Raw genomic sequence first — 16,665 nt, 5'->3', positions numbered from 1 at the left:
CGGACTGGAAACGTCTTCTGCCCCGACAGTTCCCAAGAGGGTATACCTATTTGCAATAGGCACAGCCACTGGGGTCTCCTGTAGTCCACGTCCACTCCCCCCTGAAACAGTCTCCCACCTTCGCTCGACCTGGACCCTTGGCGTGACAGCCTCACAATAGGTCCTGTCAAGGAAACTCTCGCATTCCCGGATGGCCCTGAGGTCATCCAACTGCCTCTCCAACTCCACCACACGTCCCTTCAGGAGCTGCACCTGGACACAGTTCTTGCAGGTGTAGCTCGCAGAAGCTCCAGCGACGTCCCTGTCTTCCCACATCCTGCAGGAAACACACTGCACCAACTTTTCCGCCATCACCTTGTGCCTATAACCAGCTCTGGCTTAAAACAATTGTATCCTCCTCACCTCAGCCTCCTTGCCGAAGACTCGCACTTTTCTCACTGGGCACTTTTCTCACTGGGCACTTTTCTCACTGGGCACTTTTCTCACTGGGCACTTTTCTCACTGGGCACTTTTCTCACTGGGCACTTTTCTCACTGGGCACTTTTCTCACTGGGCACTTTTCTCACTGGGCACTTTTCTCACTGGGCACTTTTCTCACTGGGCTGCACCTGAACAGGGCTGCACCCTTTTGTAAGCCTTGCTTATATCACCAATTAAATTGCCTGATTGTCCAATTTACCTGACTTCTCACTTAAACTAGCACTTACTTTTCTGCTCAGCCAACGGGCGTCCTTGCTCTGCTCCCGGACTTTACAAATTGACTACTAGCTTCCTTTTGGCGCTCTTTTTAAACTGCCTGTTCAACTGTAATTAGCACTTACTTTTCTGCTCAGCCAACGGGCGTCCTTGCTCTGCTCCCGGACTTTTCAGTTCATGCTGCCTCACGAAAGCAGCGAATACAATCAAGGACCATTAACACACCCTACTCAATCTCTCTTCTCCCCTCTCCCATTGGGCAGAAGTTGCAAAAGCTGGAAAGCAGGTACCACTAGATTTAGCAACAGTCTCTTCCCAATGATATCTTGAATGGTATCTATCATACGTTGTAATCCCGATCAGCCAATATAGCTGGTCACAGCCTTGCACTGTTTTGATCTGCACTTTCTGTGTAGCTGTAACACTACATTCTGCCCTCTGCTCGTTATCTCTTTTACACTAACATGCATGATATCATTTGCCTGTTTGATTTCTGCAGTAACTTGTGACAATAATAAACAAATCCCAATCCCATATTCAGGCAAACGAGACAAGTGTAGGAAGGCAAGTTGGGCCAAAATAAACACAAAATGCTGGAGTACCTCAGCAGGACAGGCTGCCGCCCGGAGTTACTCCAGCACTTCGTGTCTATCTTTGGTTGAAACCAGCATCTGCAGTTCCTTCCCACACATTGGGCCGATCCTGTTTCTGTGCTGTGTAACTCCATAACCCTCTGGCCTTGGCAAAATAGAATGGAGTTCCTCCAGGAAGCGGAATGGAGGAGGTTTAGTCAAAATGGCCAGGGGGCATCCAACACCAAATACAAAGTGCTGGAGGAACTCAGCGGGTCAGGCAGCATCTGTGCAGGGAATGGATCGATGACGCTTCAGGTCGGGACCCTTCTTCAGACTAATTGAATGTTAATTCAGAACATTACCAATGCCCCAAACACTGATGTTCGCAATGTTGTTAATTTACCCGTATGTAGAGTTGAAGTAGAGTTCTTTGGCAGACAGATCGGCATTATCAAGTCCATCATTCGCACTTTATTCGGTAGTTCCAACAGCGCAATGTCATATTCAAATGTTGACCCGTTGTAACGGGGATGAGTGATGATATTTATGGCATGATACTCTTGTTCGGTCCCTTCTTTTCTCAATGTTTTCTGCCTTCCTGAAACACAAAGGCTGGGAAGTGATGGAAATTAATACAATCCCTAACTTCCAGTCTGCAGTAACTCAGCCCCTTGAGATCCACCTAATTCCATAACTTTTCAATTTAGAAACACAGAAAATAGGTGCAGGAGGAGGGCATTTGGCCCTTCAAGCCAGCACCGCCATTCATTGTGATCATGGCTAATCATCCACAATCAATAACCCGTGCCTGCCTTCTCTCCATATCCCTTGATTCCGCTAGCCCCAAGAGCTCTATCTAACTCTCTTTTAAATTCATCCAGTGAATTGGCCTCCACTGCCCTCTGTGGCAGAGAATTCTACAAATTCACAACTCTCTGGGAGAAAAAGTTTTTTTCTCATCTCAATTTGAAATAGCCTTCCATAGAAACATAGAAAATAGGTGCATGAGGAGGCCATTCGGCCCTTCGAACCAGCACCGCCATTCATTGTGATCATGGCTGATCATCCACAATCAGTAACTCATGCCTGCCTTCTCCCCATATCCCTTGATTCCACTAGCCCCTAGAGCTCTATCTAACTCTATCTTCAATCCATCCAGTGATTTGGCCTCCACTGCCCTCTATGGCAGAGAATCCCACAAATTCACAACTCTCTGGGTGAAAACGTTCCTTCTCACCTCAGTTTTATTCTAAGACTGTGACCCCTGGTTCTGGACTCCCACAACATTGGGAACATTTTTCCTGCATCCAGCTTATCCAGTCCTTTTATACTTTTATATGTCTCTATAAGATCCCCACTCATCCTTCTAAACTCCAGTGAATACAAGCCTAGTCTTTTCAATCTTTCCTCATATGACAGTCCTGCCATCCCTGGGGTCAATCTCGTGAACCTATGCTGCACTGCCTCAATTACAAGGATGTCCTTCCTCAAATTAGGAGACCAAAACTGTACACAATACTCCAGATGTGGTCTTACCAGGGCCCTGTACAACTGCAGAAGACCCTCTTTACTCCTATACTGAAATCCTCTCGTTATGAAGGCCAACATGCCATTAGCTTTCTTCACTGCCTGCTGTACCTGCACGCCAACTTTCAGTGACTGGTGTACAAGGACACACAGTCCCTTTATTCTAAGACAGTGACCCCTGGTTCTGGAGTCTCCCAACATTGGGAACATGTTTCCTGCATCTAGCTTGCACAGACCATTCTCTGTTCATTGTGACCAACACAAAGAGCATGGAATTCTGAAGTCCTGTTACATTTTGTGTGGCTAGAGTTTCCAGGATCAATATGTGAGAGATGTTGTGACTACAGACCTAGCCAGACATTGACAGATCATCAGTCAGCAGTGTCTGAGATGCAGCTTGAACTATAGTCTGACATTTGTAAAGCACTTCAAGAAAACAACAACTTACTCAGTATAATTAGAAAATATTTTCTATCTTTCTAAAGATAAATTGCAGCAATTTAAAATCTGGTCATTCACAAGTGATGGCGAATTAAAAAAAAGATTTTCTATAAACTGATTAATCACACCACCTAATTACCTCCCGAGGTAATTTAAAAATGACATTTTGACAAAATGACATGCATTGAGGCAGATTTTTGGTAAGGCATTATGAAAATAAACTTAATTGGGGACTAGGTGGGTGAATGGGAATAACGTTCCAAGATGGGTCTTTATCTGTTTCTGCGGTGTAGATGTTAGAAACATAGAAACATAGAAAATAGGTGCAGGAGGAGGCCATTTGGCTGATCATCCACAATTAGTAACCTGTGCATGCCTTCTCCTTATATCCCTTGATTCCACTAGCCCCTAGAGCTCTATCTAACTCTCTTTTCAATTCATCCAGTGAACTGGCCTCCCCTGCCTTCTGTGGCAGAGAATTCCACAAATTCACAACTCTCTAGGCCTTCAAGTGGAAGGTGCAGTCTTGGGTTTAAGATGGATTAGCTCTCCGGTGATTCTCTCAGTATAGGTTCTTTTGCAGTTGTATGGGGCCCTGGTGAGACCACATCTGGAGTATTGTGTACAGTTTTGGTCTCCGAATTTGAGGAAGGACATCCTTGTAATTGAGGCAGTGCAGCGTAGGTTCACGAGATTGATCCCTGGGATGGCGGGACTGTCATATGAGGAAAGATTGAAAAGACTGGGCTTGTATTCACTGGAGTTTAGAAGGATGAGAAGGGATCTTATAGAAACATATAAAATTATAAAAGGACTGGACAAGCTAGATGCAGGAAAAATGTTCCCAATGTTGGGCAATTCCAGAACCAGGGGCCACAGTCTTAGAATAAAGGGGAGGCCATTTAAAACTGAGGTGAGAAAAAACTTTTTCACCCAGAGAGTTGTGAATTTGTGGAATTCTCTGCCACAGAGGGTAGTGGAGGCCAAATGACTGGATGGATTTAAGAGAGAGTTAGATAGAGCTCTCGGGGCTAGTGGAATCAAGGGATATGGGGAGAAGGCAGGCACGCGTTATTGATTGTGGACGATCAGCCATGATCACAATGAATGGCGGTGCTGGCTCAAAGGGCTGAATGGCCTCCCCCTGCACCTATTTTCTATGTTCTATGAAAAAGTTTTTTCTCATCTCATCTCATCAAATGGCCTCCCCTTTATTCTTAGACTGTGCCCCCTGGTTCTGGACTCCCTCAACATTGGGAACATTTTTCCTGCATCTAGCATCCAGTCCTTTTATAATTTTATACGTTTCTATAAGATCCCCGCTCATCCTTCTAAACTCCTTCTAAAACCCAGTCTTTCCAATCTTTCCTCATCTGACAGTCCTGCCACCCCGGGGATTAACCTCGTGAACCTACGCTGCACTGCCTCAATAGCAAGGATGTCCTTCCTCAAATTAGGAGACCAAAACTGTACACAATACTCCAGATATGGTCTCACTAGGGTCCCGTACAACTGCAGAAGGACCTCTTTACACCTATACTTTACACCTTCGAAATTCTGAGAAACAATCTTCTCAAATACCAGGAAGCAGTAAAGTCTGCTAGAGCACAATACTTCTCCGACCTTATTTCCAAAAACTCTCATAACTCCAAGGTCCTATTTAGAACAATTACCTCTGTCATATGTCCCGCTCCCAGTACCAGCTTAGTTGGGTCCCCTGCTAAGTGCGAAGAATTCGCTAAAGTTGAGAACATTAGAATGAACATTTCCCCTCCCACCCGTGACCTAGCTGTCTCACTGGTCTGTTCATCTAAATTGGACTGCTTCCAACCCGTCACTCTATCCTCCCTTGCAAAGCTTGTCTCCGCTATGAAACCTGCAACCTGCCCCCTTGATCCTGCCCCCACTGCCCTTCTGAAGGATGTCATTGCAATAGCCGGTCCCAGCATCCTCTCTATTATCAACAGTTCTCTGGCCACTGGCACTGTTCCAACCAGTTTCAAGCACGCGGTGGTCCAGCCCCTACTGAAAAAACCTAACCTAGACCCCACCTTGCCTAGCAACTACAGACCCATTTCCAAACTGCCATTCCTGTCAAAAGTCCTTGAAAAGGCAATTCTAAACCAATTAGTGCCCTACCTGCACCAAAACACCATCCTGGAAAGTTTCCAGTCAGGTTTCAGAGCCCACCACAGCACAGAGTCTGCCTTGTTGAAGCTACACAACGACCTGCTTCTCGCCATCGTCACCGGCGACTGTGCAATCCTGCTCCTTCTCGACCTCAGCGCAGCGTTCGATACAGTGGACCACACCATCCTTATTGACCATCTCCGGTACGCGGTTGGCATTGATGGCACTGCCCTGAGCTGGTTAGCTTCGTACCTCAAAGATAGGAGTTTCGCCATCAACATAGGCAGTTATTCCACTGCTCCAGCTAGCCTCTCCTGCGGAGTTCCACAAGGCTCCATCCTAGGCCCCATTCTCTTCTCTCTATACATGCTCCCCCTTGGCCAAATCATTCAAAGGCAAGGCATTTCTTTCCACTGCTATGCCGATGACACTCAGCTTTACCTCCCCCTGAAACCCAACAACCAGTCAAATTTAAACAGCCTCTTACACTGCCTTGAGGACATAAAATGTTGGATGGCACAGAACTTCCTCCAATTAAATGAGAGCAAGTCTGAGGTCATCCTATTCGGCCCCCCCCCCCCGACTCCATCAAATCGATTACAGGCAGTCTTGGAAGTCTATCCTGCCTAGTCAAACCGCATGTCAAAAACCTCGGCATGATATTTGACTCTGCATTAAAATTTGATAAGCAAGTCAACGCTGTGGTAAAAGCCAGCTTCTTCCAACTTCGAACCATAGCTAAAATCAAATCTTTCCTCCAATTTGACGACACAGAAAAAATCATTCACGCTTTCATTTCCTCCCGCCTAGACTACTGCAACTCCCTATACACTGGGATCAGCCAATCTTCCCTGTCCTGCCTGCAACTGGTCCAAAACGCCGCAGCGAGACTCCTGACGGGTACCCGTAAAAGGGACCACATCACCCCGATTCTGGCCTCTCTCCACTGGCTCCCTGTACGGTACAGAATCAACTTCAAGCTCCTCCTATTCACGTATAAAGCCCTAAATGGACATTCCCCCACCACATCAAAAATCTTCTAACCCCCCTCTCTAACTCCAGGTCCCTTGGGGCTTGGGGCTACTCACTATCCCGCGGTCTAGGCTTAAGCTCAGGGGTGACCGCGCTTTTGCGGTTGCAGCTCCTAGACTGTGGAACAGCATCCCTCTCCCCATCAGAACTGCCCCCTCCATCGACTCCTTTAAATCCAGGCTCAAAACCTATTTCTACTCCCTAGCGTTTGAGGCTCATTGAGGAGGCGCTGTGAACTGTTTGCGTGCTACTGTATGTTTCATTTTTTTCCTTAGTACCTAATCAGATGTACAGCACTTTGGTCAACGTGGGTTGTTTTTAAATGTGCTATACAAGTAAAATTGACTTGACTTGACTTGACTTGACTATACTGAAATCCTTTAGTTATGAAGGCCAACATGCCATTAGCTTTCTTCACTGCCTGCTGTACCGGCATGTTTACTTTCAGTGACTGCTGTACAAGGACACCAAGGTCTCGTTGCACTTCCCTTTTTCCGAATCTAACACCTTTGAGATAATAATCTGCCTCCTTGTTTTTGCCGCCAAAGTGGATAACCTCACATTTATCTACATTATACTGCATCTGCCATGCATCTACCCACTCACTCAACCTGTCCAAGTCACCCTGCTAACATCCTCTTTGCCGTTCACACTGCCGCCCAGCTTTGTGTCATCTGCAAATATGCTAGTGTTACTTTTAATTCCATCATCCAAATTATTCATATATATTGTAAATAGTTGCGGCCCCAACACCGAGCCTTGTGGCACTCCACTCGCCACTGCCTGCCGTTCTGAAAAGGACCCATTTATTCCTACTCTTTGCTTCCTGTCTGCCAACCAATTCTCTATCCATATCAATACCCTACCCCCAATACCATGTGCTCTAATTTTGCCCACAAATCTCCCGTGTGGGTCCTTATCAAAGGCTTTCTGAAAGTCTAGATACACTACATCCACTGGCTCTCCTTCAACCATTTTACTTGTCACATCCTCAAAAAATTCCAGAAGATTAATCGAGCAGGATTTCCCCTTCATGCTGACTCGGACCAATCCTTTTACTGCTATCCAAATGCACCATTATTACTTTAATAATTGACTCCAGCATCTTCCCCACCACCGATGTCAGGCTAATTAATTCCCCGTTTTCTCTTGAGCTCTCTTCTGGAATTCTTTGAGGATGTAACTTGGAAAATTGACAGGGGAGAGCCGGTGGATGTGGTGTACCTCGACTTTCAGAAAGCCTTCGACAAGGTCCCACATAGGAGATTAGTGGGCAAAATTAGAGCACATGGTATTGGGGGTAGGGTACTGACATGGATAGAAAATTAGTTGACAGACAGAAAGCAAAGAGTGGGGATAAATGGGTCCCTTTCAGAATGGCAGGCAGTGACTAGTGGAGTACCGCAAGGCTCGGTGCTGGGACCGCAGCTATTTACAATATACATTAATGACTTGGATGAAGGGATTAAAAGTACCATTAGCAAATTTGTAGATGACACAAAGCTGTGTGAACTGTGAGGAAGATGCTATGAGGTTGCAGGATGACTTGGACAGGTTGTGTGAGTGGGCGGATGCATGGCAGATGCAGTTTAATGTGGATAAGTGTGAAGTTATCCACTTTGGTGGCAAGAACAGGAAGGCAGATTATTATCTGAATGGTGTCAAGTTAGGAAAAGGGGAGGTACAACGAGACCTGGGTGTCCTTGTACACCAGTCACTGAAAGTAAGCATGCAGGTACAATAGGCAGTGAAGAAAGCCAATGGAATGTTGACCTTCATAACAAGAGGACTTGAGTATAGGAGCAAAGAGGTCCTTCTGCAGTTGTACAGGGCCCTAGTGAGACCGCACCTGGAGTACAGTGTGCAGTTTTGATCTCCAAATTTCAGGAAGGATATTCTTGCTATTGAAGGCGTGCAGCGTAGGTTTACTAGGTTAATTCCCGGAATGGCGGGACTGTAATATGTTGAAAGACTGGAGCGACTAGGCTTGTATACACTGGAATTTAGAAGGATGAGAGGGGATCTTATCGAAACATATAAGATTATTAAGGGGTTGGACACGTTAGAGGCAGGAACCATGTTCCCAATGTTGGGGGAGTCCAGAACCAGGGGCCACAGTTTAAGAATAAGGGGTAGGTCGAATGGCCTACTCCTGCACCTATTGTCTATGAAAAGTGAGATAATATTAGCGACCCTCCAATCCACAGGAACTAGAAACATAGAAAATAGGTGCAGGAGGAGGCCATTCGGCCCTTCGAGCCAGCACTGCCATTCATTGTGATCATGGCTGATCATCCCCAATCAATAACCCGTGCCTGCCTTCTCCCCATATCCTTTGATTTCACTATCCCATAGAGCTCTATCTAACTCTCTCTTAAATCCATTCAGTGATTTGGCTTCCACTGCCCTCTGTGGCAGATAATTCCACAAATTCACAACTCTGGGTGAAAAAGTTTTTTCTCACCTCAGTTTTAAATGGCCTCCCCTTTATTCTAAGACTGTGGCCCCTGGTTCTGGACTCGCCCAACATTGGGAACATTTTCCCTGCATCTAGCTTGTCCAGTCCTTTTATAATTTTATATGTCTCTATAAGATCCCCTCTCATCCTTCTAAACTCCAGTGAATACAAGCCTAATCTTTTCAATCTTTCCTCATATGACAGTCCCACCATCCCAGGGATCAATCTCGTGAACCTACGCTGCACTGCCTCAATTACAAGGATGTCCTTCCTCAAATTAGGAGACCAAAACTGTACACAATACTCCAGATGTGGTCTTACCAGGGCCCTATACAACTGCAAAAGAACCTCTTTACTCCTATACTGAAATCCTCTCGTTATGAAGGCCAACATGCCATTAGCTTTCTTCACTGCCTGCTGTACCTGCACGCCAACATTCAGTGACTGGTGTACAAGGAAACCCAGGCCTCACTGCACCTACCTCCCCCTTACCTAAACTAACTCCATTGAGATAATACTGATTCTGAATCTACTGAACATTGGAAAATGATCACCAATGCGTCCACGATTTCTGGAGCTACCTCCTTGAGTACCTTCCAGCAATGTTGGGGAGAGACCAGCATTTGATCCCAGCCCTTCATTCCCTCAACTGGTGATGGTGTCCAACGCAGCAGTATGTTTCTAAAAGACAGAACTTTGGGGAGGCAAATGCAGGAAAGACCATTTCCCCCTCAGTCAATCCTTCTTGTCCCACTGCCGTCGGGCAGAAGACACAGAAGCTTGAAAGTGCACAACACCAGACTCAGAAACAGCTTCTTCCCTTCTCTTATCGAGCTTCTAAACAGTCTTCCTAATAGTTAGGGCACTGATTGATTCACCTCATTAAGCTGGAAAGAATTCAGAGAAGAGTTACGAAGATGTTACAAGGACTCGAGGGCCTGAGTTATAGGGAGAAGTTGGGCGCGCTAGGACTTTATTCCTTAGAGTATAGGAAGTCCGATCCTGGGTCTCGACGGCTGAGAATGAAGGGCAGGCCGTGAAACCTCTTCAACTCTTCCCACCGTCCAACTCTGGACAGACAGCGGCCTGGTGTAAAGTTGTTTTCAGAGGCAGGACACTCACCCAAGATGACTTTAAATGACGTGATGTTGATGAGCACAGTGTCGCTCTGGTCTGGGTTGTCTGGGTCTGAGGGAAGATGAAGACAGTGTGCAGCAGTCACGACCCACTCCTTTCCTGCAGCACAGAGGGAACCATGGCTTAGTGTTAGCATGCACAGGCTTCTGTCAGCACGAACAACAAGCCTGTCCCCATGGGTCTCTACAGTACCGGGCCCCACCCTACAGTACCGGACCCCACCCTTTTCTCCAGAGAAGCTGCTGTACCGCCACTTCTTTGCCTTCTCTTCCAACCTGTCCATGTCTTCTGCTGCTTCCTTGACATTACCTGCCCCTCCACCTACCTTCATAACATCCTCAAACCTGGCCACAAAGCCATCAATTTCATCATCCAGATCATTAAAATACAATGTGAAAAGTAGCAGCCCTAATATTAGGGTTGCCAACTGTCCCGTATTAGCCAGGACATCCCGTATTTTGGGCTAAATTGATTTGTCCCATTCGGGGCAACCCGCCTCCCGGCCCAGGCGGCCGCCATTGGTGGAGCGGGAGCACGTGGCCCTTGGCTGGGTGAGGTCACGTGGGACACGGGGTGGTGACATCATCATGTCCCTTATTTGGGAGTGAGATAGTTGGCACCCCTACCTAACACCCACCCCAGCAGATCACCACTAGTCTGGCAGCCAACCAGAAAAAGCCCCCTTTTATTGCCACTCTTTGCCTTCTGCCATCCAGCCAATCTTCTATCTATGCTAATACCTTGCCTCTAATACCATGGGTCCCTATCTTGTTTAGCAACCTCACCTGCAGCAGCTTATCAAAGGCCTTCTGAAAATCCAAGTAAACATCCCTCACTACTCTCCTTTGTCTATCCTCCTCCATGAAGTCCAATAGATTTGACAGGCAAGGTCTTCTCTGAACGACTGCTGATCACACTGCCTTTGGCTTGTTTTATCAGGTGCTTCCAAGTACCTGATCCTTAATAATGGACTTAAGAATCTTGCCCACCATTGAAGTCAAGCTAACTGGCCCACAATTTCCTGTTGGAGACTTCATCAGAACAAAGTGTTTCTAGCACTTTCTGCTGTTATTTCCGGTTTCAGTACCTGCGATGTTTTCACTGAGTTTCACTCACCGATTAAGGAGCCTCCACAGAATGGGATGCCGCTCTTTGATAACATTGCCATCCAGGGTGAAGATCCCCTTGACACCACTCTGCCCTGAGCGATTTTGGCTTGGATTGATGGCCTCTGTATTCGGGGCTCTCCACACACTGGAAGGTTGTACACAAACAGTCATTCAACGTTGTACATTGCAAGTAACGTTCCGAGACTAAAGAATCAATGCACAAGGTTCAACACACTGAATTCTCAGACACATTCACTTCAGGCCCATTCGGGCAAGGTTCCCATGTTCCCATGTTCCCATGTTCCCTGCTGCACTGGTAAAAGGGTCTTGTTCTTTTGTTTCCCAACACACTTCACTGCACATCGAGTATGTGTATGTGACAAATAAATTTGACTTGACTTGACAGCTAATTTCTGCCTGAGGGCAATGGTTAGAATTATCCTGCTGATCTTACTGGCAATTAAAGCAGAGGACACACCGTGTGCAGGGAGGGCACAACATACAAGTGTGAGTAGGTGTGACAGAAGTGCAAAGATCACGTTGATCAATGTAAAATGCTTCATGCCACAAATGTGGAATGAAAGAGAGAGATGTTCACTATCAGGAAATAAGAAATGTCCCACAGCAGAAATATTTGCAAATTCAGCTGATAGTTAATAGCAAGTTTCAACTTTCCACTAAGCAACCAATAAGGTTAAAAGTCATGGAGACACAAGAGATTGCTGATACTGGAATCTTCATCAAAATATAGAACATAGAAAAGTGTAGCACATGAACGGATCATTCAGACCACAATGTCTGTTCCGAACATGATACCATGATAAACTAATCTCCTCTGCCTGCATGTGATCCATAGCCCTCATTCCCTGCACACCCAGCTGCCTATCTACATGGCTCCTGAACATCGCATCTGCCTCCACCACAACCCCCTGGCAGCATGTTCCAAGCCCACCCTCTGAATAATAATCATTCCCTGCACATTCCCTTTACACTTTGGCCTTGTACTTTACACCTATACACTCTAGTCCTTGAGATTTGGACCCTGGAAAAAAGATTCTGACTTTTCCCCCGAGACTACAAGCTTTTAATTTAGTTTAGCTTATCATTATCATGTGCACCGAGCTATAGTGAAGAAGGATCTTGACCCGAAACATCACCTATTCCTTCTCTCCAGAGATGCTGTCTGACCCGCTGAGTTACTCCAGCTTTTTGTGTCTGTCTATAGTGAAAAGCTTTTGTTTGCGTGCCATCTAGTCAACCAAAAGACATTCATGAATACAATCAAACCCTCCACAGTGCACAGTGCTTGCAGGGGCAATGCTACCCCACATGGCCTTGCGAATCCTCGTCCCTCCCTGCCCCAACTGGTGGAGTGACAGGATCCTAGGATTGTTGATGATCTCGGCCTGCACCCACCGCCTCACCTATGGACCGCCCCTCCCCTGGTTAACTTGAGGAAGGACCCTCACATCTAATGGTGCCAGTCCGCCTGGAGATTGCAGGTCTGGCCGCCTTCACAAAGTCCCTCTTCCCCTCCAATCCCCCTCTCCCGTTCCTCCTTCTCCAACGGCTGCCCTTCCTGGTCTCTCTCCATTTGCAGAATATCAACTTTCCCAATCGCAAATCACAATGAGAATTTCCCAGATGAACCAGCACCTGAAATGACAAACCAGCAACTGACCTGTGAGTTGTGGATGATCCCTTTAACTAGTGGTGCTGAGGGTCCTTCCTGCCACGAATGGTTGACTGTGACTCTGGGGCCGGGCAGTCACCAAGGGTCCTGTAAGAAGCACAGGACCCTGATTTAAATCACAATCAACATTTACAACAAACCAGCTGACTGCTCCCAAAGGCCCCGACCACAGACCACACTCACTGTGCCATCCACCAGCAACTCGCCCATCACTGCACAGGCCACGACCATAAACAACCCACCGGCACAGGGGAAGTCAAACAGAAAATGCAGAGACAGGCCTCAGTCAGGAGCAAAGATACCAGAGTAACAAGATGGACCACTCCGTTGACATCGCCTACACTGAAGTGGAGTGCACAAAGGAGCCGAGCGGCCGCCATCTTAGTAGGCAAAACCCGCCGTGCCCTCTGTCTCTCGCAGTGTAATCAGTGTTGTGGGGGAACAGTGTGTGTGATTATACCATTAAAATGCAGAATATATCTCATCTATCAACTCACATTTTGTTATTTTTATTTTTTAATGTTTTCCTCCTGCTTAATCTCTCAGATTTTATTATTTCTTCCTGTCTCTGTCCATTTCCCTCCCATCTTTCCTCCCCAGCCCCCTCTTTTGTGCAATTTCCCCTCTCTCTCTCTCTCTCTCTCTCTCTCTCTCTCTCTCTCTCTCTCTCTCTCTCTCTCTCTCTCTCTCTCTCTCTCTCTCTCTCTCTCTCTCTCTCTCTCTCTCTCTCTCTCTCTCTCTCTCTCTCTCTCTCTCTCTCTCTCTCTCTCTCTCTCTCTCTCTCTCTCTCTCTCTCTCTCTCTCTCTCTCTCTCTCTCCACACTTCTCATCACATGGTTCTCCCTATCATGATCACTGTTCTCTCACACATTTCATTAGTGCCTACCCATACACATTCACAATCAGTGACATCAAACTTATTTCCGTTACAGAGGTGCTAGCTTTAGACATGAATAGTTTAGTTTTGAATTTAACATATAATTGAGGGGGTTGATGCAATATAGTGCTAACCCTCACTTTTGTGAAAAATGCGTTACATGCATTAACACGATCCTTACCCTCTACCCTACAACCTGTAAAAAAATCATATTTAAATTCAACTGATAAATTGGTCAAATAACATAGGCACCTTCTTGATTTTTTTGTAATTTATGGATTTTTCAAATGTGAATATCTCATAACGACACATTTGTGGGTAAGCAGTATATTGCACCAACCCCCTTCAATTTTACATCATTCAAAAATGAGCTTCATAAACAAGGATAACACTTTTTATTTCTGTCATTGATGGTAAGATTTACATCATTTTGTGTGCAAGATATGCAGGGTTGCACTGTTTCGCATATCAACTAACCAATGAAAAGATCAGGTCCTGATTTATACCAGCTCTTCATCCCCCCCCCCCCCCCCCCTTGTCTGAAGAAGGGTCCCAACCTGAAACACCTCCTATCCTTTTTCTCCAGAGATGCTGCCTGTGTCTATTTGAATTGAATTCATGCTTCTGTACCACATCAGGCAGCATTGGTCATTTTAGTGGCTGTCAAGCGTTTTTAACTAATCAATTCATCAATTGAAAATTTCTTGGCTCTAAGTATTAAGTTAAATGTCTTTGCAATTATATTGTGGATACAGTAGAGTTCTATTGTTTGTAAATGCCTAATCTCTGCTTCCATGACTTTTTAAATTAAAACAACCCAGAGTGTTGTGAATTTGTGGAATTCTCTGCCACAGAGGGCAGTGGAGGCCAAGTCACTGGATGGATTTAAGAGAGAGTTAGATAGAGCTCTAGGGGCTAGTGGAATCACGGGATATGGGGAGAAGGCAGGCACGGGTTACTGTGTGGATGATCAGCCATGATCACAATGAATGGCGGTGCTGGCTCGAAGGGCCGAATGACCTCCTAGTGCACCTATTTTCTATGTTTCTATGTTTCTAAAAAGAGATACAGCTTGTGGAGGTGAAATTAAAATTAACAGAGAAAGTAAAGAAGAACAGTTCATTAAATATGTTCAATTGGCCTGATACAGACAGAGTGGATCTCTAGTGCAAATATTCAATCAGTAACATCCAAAGTTTAAAGATCACGAAGCAGCAACTCTTCAAGAAATAGTTATAAATGTCAACTATCAACTTATCCAAGAAGTGGAACAAAAATAATTGTTTGCAAACATTTTATATACGAAGAAATCGCTGAGTTGTGTACACTGCCCAGTCTAGCACACAGAATCTGCCTACTAAAATGGCGCTGAAATGTACCCATGCCCGACTACAGTTTTCAGAGTCGAGTGGTCTGTCTTGGTACTCCAGTATCTTTGGCCAGGAGCTTCTGGGAAGATGTTTCATTAGAATTATTCTGATGAATGGTCTGTGGATTTAAAAGTTGACAAAAGCTCAGCGAGGGAAACTGGCTGAATCTCTGGAATTGAAGCCGAATAGAGAAGAACGTTCCACCTGATACAAATTTCTCCTTCAGCAGATGCTGCCTGCTGAGCTGTGTGCTTCCAACGTTTTCAGTTTTATTACCGCACTGTCACCTCTGTCAAAACATCAGAGGTTGGAGTCTCATGCCAGAAACAAGACTAGCGATGGAGGGAGGATAGTGCTGAAGGATTGCACTGAAACACACCAGCCCTCTCAGACCCTCCACTTCAACGTGGAACAGCAGCGCCGGAACAAAGGGCTGAGGGAGGAAGCACTGAGGTGCTGTGGTGATGTCTGTGTGTATGTGTGTGTGTGTTTGTGTGTGCGTGAGGGCTGTGTGTGTGTGTGTGAGGCGTGTGTGTGTGTGTGAGGGCTGTGTGTGTGTGTGTGCGTGAGGGCTGTGTGTGTGTGTGTGAGGCGTGTGTGTGTGTGTGTGTGCGTGAGGGCTGTGTGTGTGTGTGCGTGTGTGGGCTGTGTGTGTGTGTGTGAGAGGGCTGTGTGTGTGTGTGTGAGGGCTGTGTGTGTGTGTGTGCATGAGGGCTGTGTGTGTGTGTGTGTGTGCATGAGGGCTGTGTGTGTGTGTGCGTGTGTGGGCTGTGTGTGTGTGTGTGAGAGGGCTGTGTGTGTGTGTGAGGGCTGTGTGTGTGTGTGCGTGAGGGCTGTGTGTGTGCGTGAGGGCTGTGTGTGTGCGTGTGTGGGCTGTGTGTGTGTGTGAGAGGGTTGTGTGTGTGTGTGTGAGGGGTGTGTGTGTGTGAGGGCTGTGTGTGTGTGTGTGTGCGGGCTATGTGTGTGTGTGTGAGAGGGCGGCGTGTGTGTGTGTGAGGGGTGTGTGTGTGTGAGGGCTGTGTGTGTGTGTGTGTGCGGGCTATGTGTGTGTGTGTGAGAGGGCGGCGTGTGTGTGTGTGAGGGGTGTGTGTGTGTGAGGGCTGTGTGTGTGTGTGTGCGGGCTATGTGTGTGTGTGTGTGTGTGTGTGCCAGGGCTGTGTGTATGTGTGTGGGCTGTGTGTGTGTGAGGGCTGTGGTGCTGTGTGTGTGAGGGGTATGTGTGTGTGTGTGTTTATATGTGGTTGTATGAGGGCTGTGTGTGTGTGTGAGGGCTGTGTGTGTGAGGGTGTGTGAGGGTGTGTGTGTGTGAGGGCTGTGTGTGTGGGTGTGTGTGTGTGTGAGGGTGTGTGTGTGTGTGAGGGCTGTGTGTGTGTGAGGGCTGTGTGTGTGTGAGGGCTGTGTGTGTGTGTGTGTGTGTGTGTGTGTGTGTGTGCACGCGCATGTGAGGGCTGTGTGTGTGTGTGTGTGTGTGTGCACGCGCATGTGAGGGCTGTGTGTGTGTGAGGGCTGTGTATGTGAGGGCTGTGTGTGTGTATGTGTGTGAGGGCGCTGTGTGTGTGTGTGGGCTGTGTGTGTGAAGGCTGTGTGTGTGTATGTGTGTGAGGGCGCTGTGTGTGTGTG

General features: G+C 46.7%; 1 protein-coding gene across 1 annotated transcript in view; it reads right to left on the bottom strand.

Annotated features, from left to right (window-relative positions):
* The window catches only part of LOC144599344 (mannan-binding lectin serine protease 1-like), a 28,859-nt gene extending 15,982 nt beyond the window's left edge, over positions 1-12,877 (bottom strand). Inside the window, exons 1-4 of the mRNA XM_078410136.1 lie at positions 12,787-12,877; positions 11,113-11,250; positions 9,982-10,095; positions 1,675-1,869 (exon numbers count right to left, since the gene is read on the bottom strand). Coding sequence (XP_078266262.1) covers positions 1,675-1,869; positions 9,982-10,095; positions 11,113-11,164 — 361 coding nt within the window. The 5' untranslated portion in view covers positions 11,165-11,250; positions 12,787-12,877. The remainder of the gene's footprint in view (positions 1-1,674; positions 1,870-9,981; positions 10,096-11,112; positions 11,251-12,786) is intronic.
* Between the last annotated feature and the right edge of the window lie 3,788 nt (positions 12,878-16,665).

Source organism: Rhinoraja longicauda, chromosome 13, assembly GCF_053455715.1.
Source record: "Rhinoraja longicauda isolate Sanriku21f chromosome 13, sRhiLon1.1, whole genome shotgun sequence".
Classification (NCBI taxonomy): domain Eukaryota; kingdom Metazoa; phylum Chordata; class Chondrichthyes; order Rajiformes; family Arhynchobatidae; genus Rhinoraja; species Rhinoraja longicauda.
This window is presented reverse-complemented; position numbering and strand designations above follow the sequence as displayed.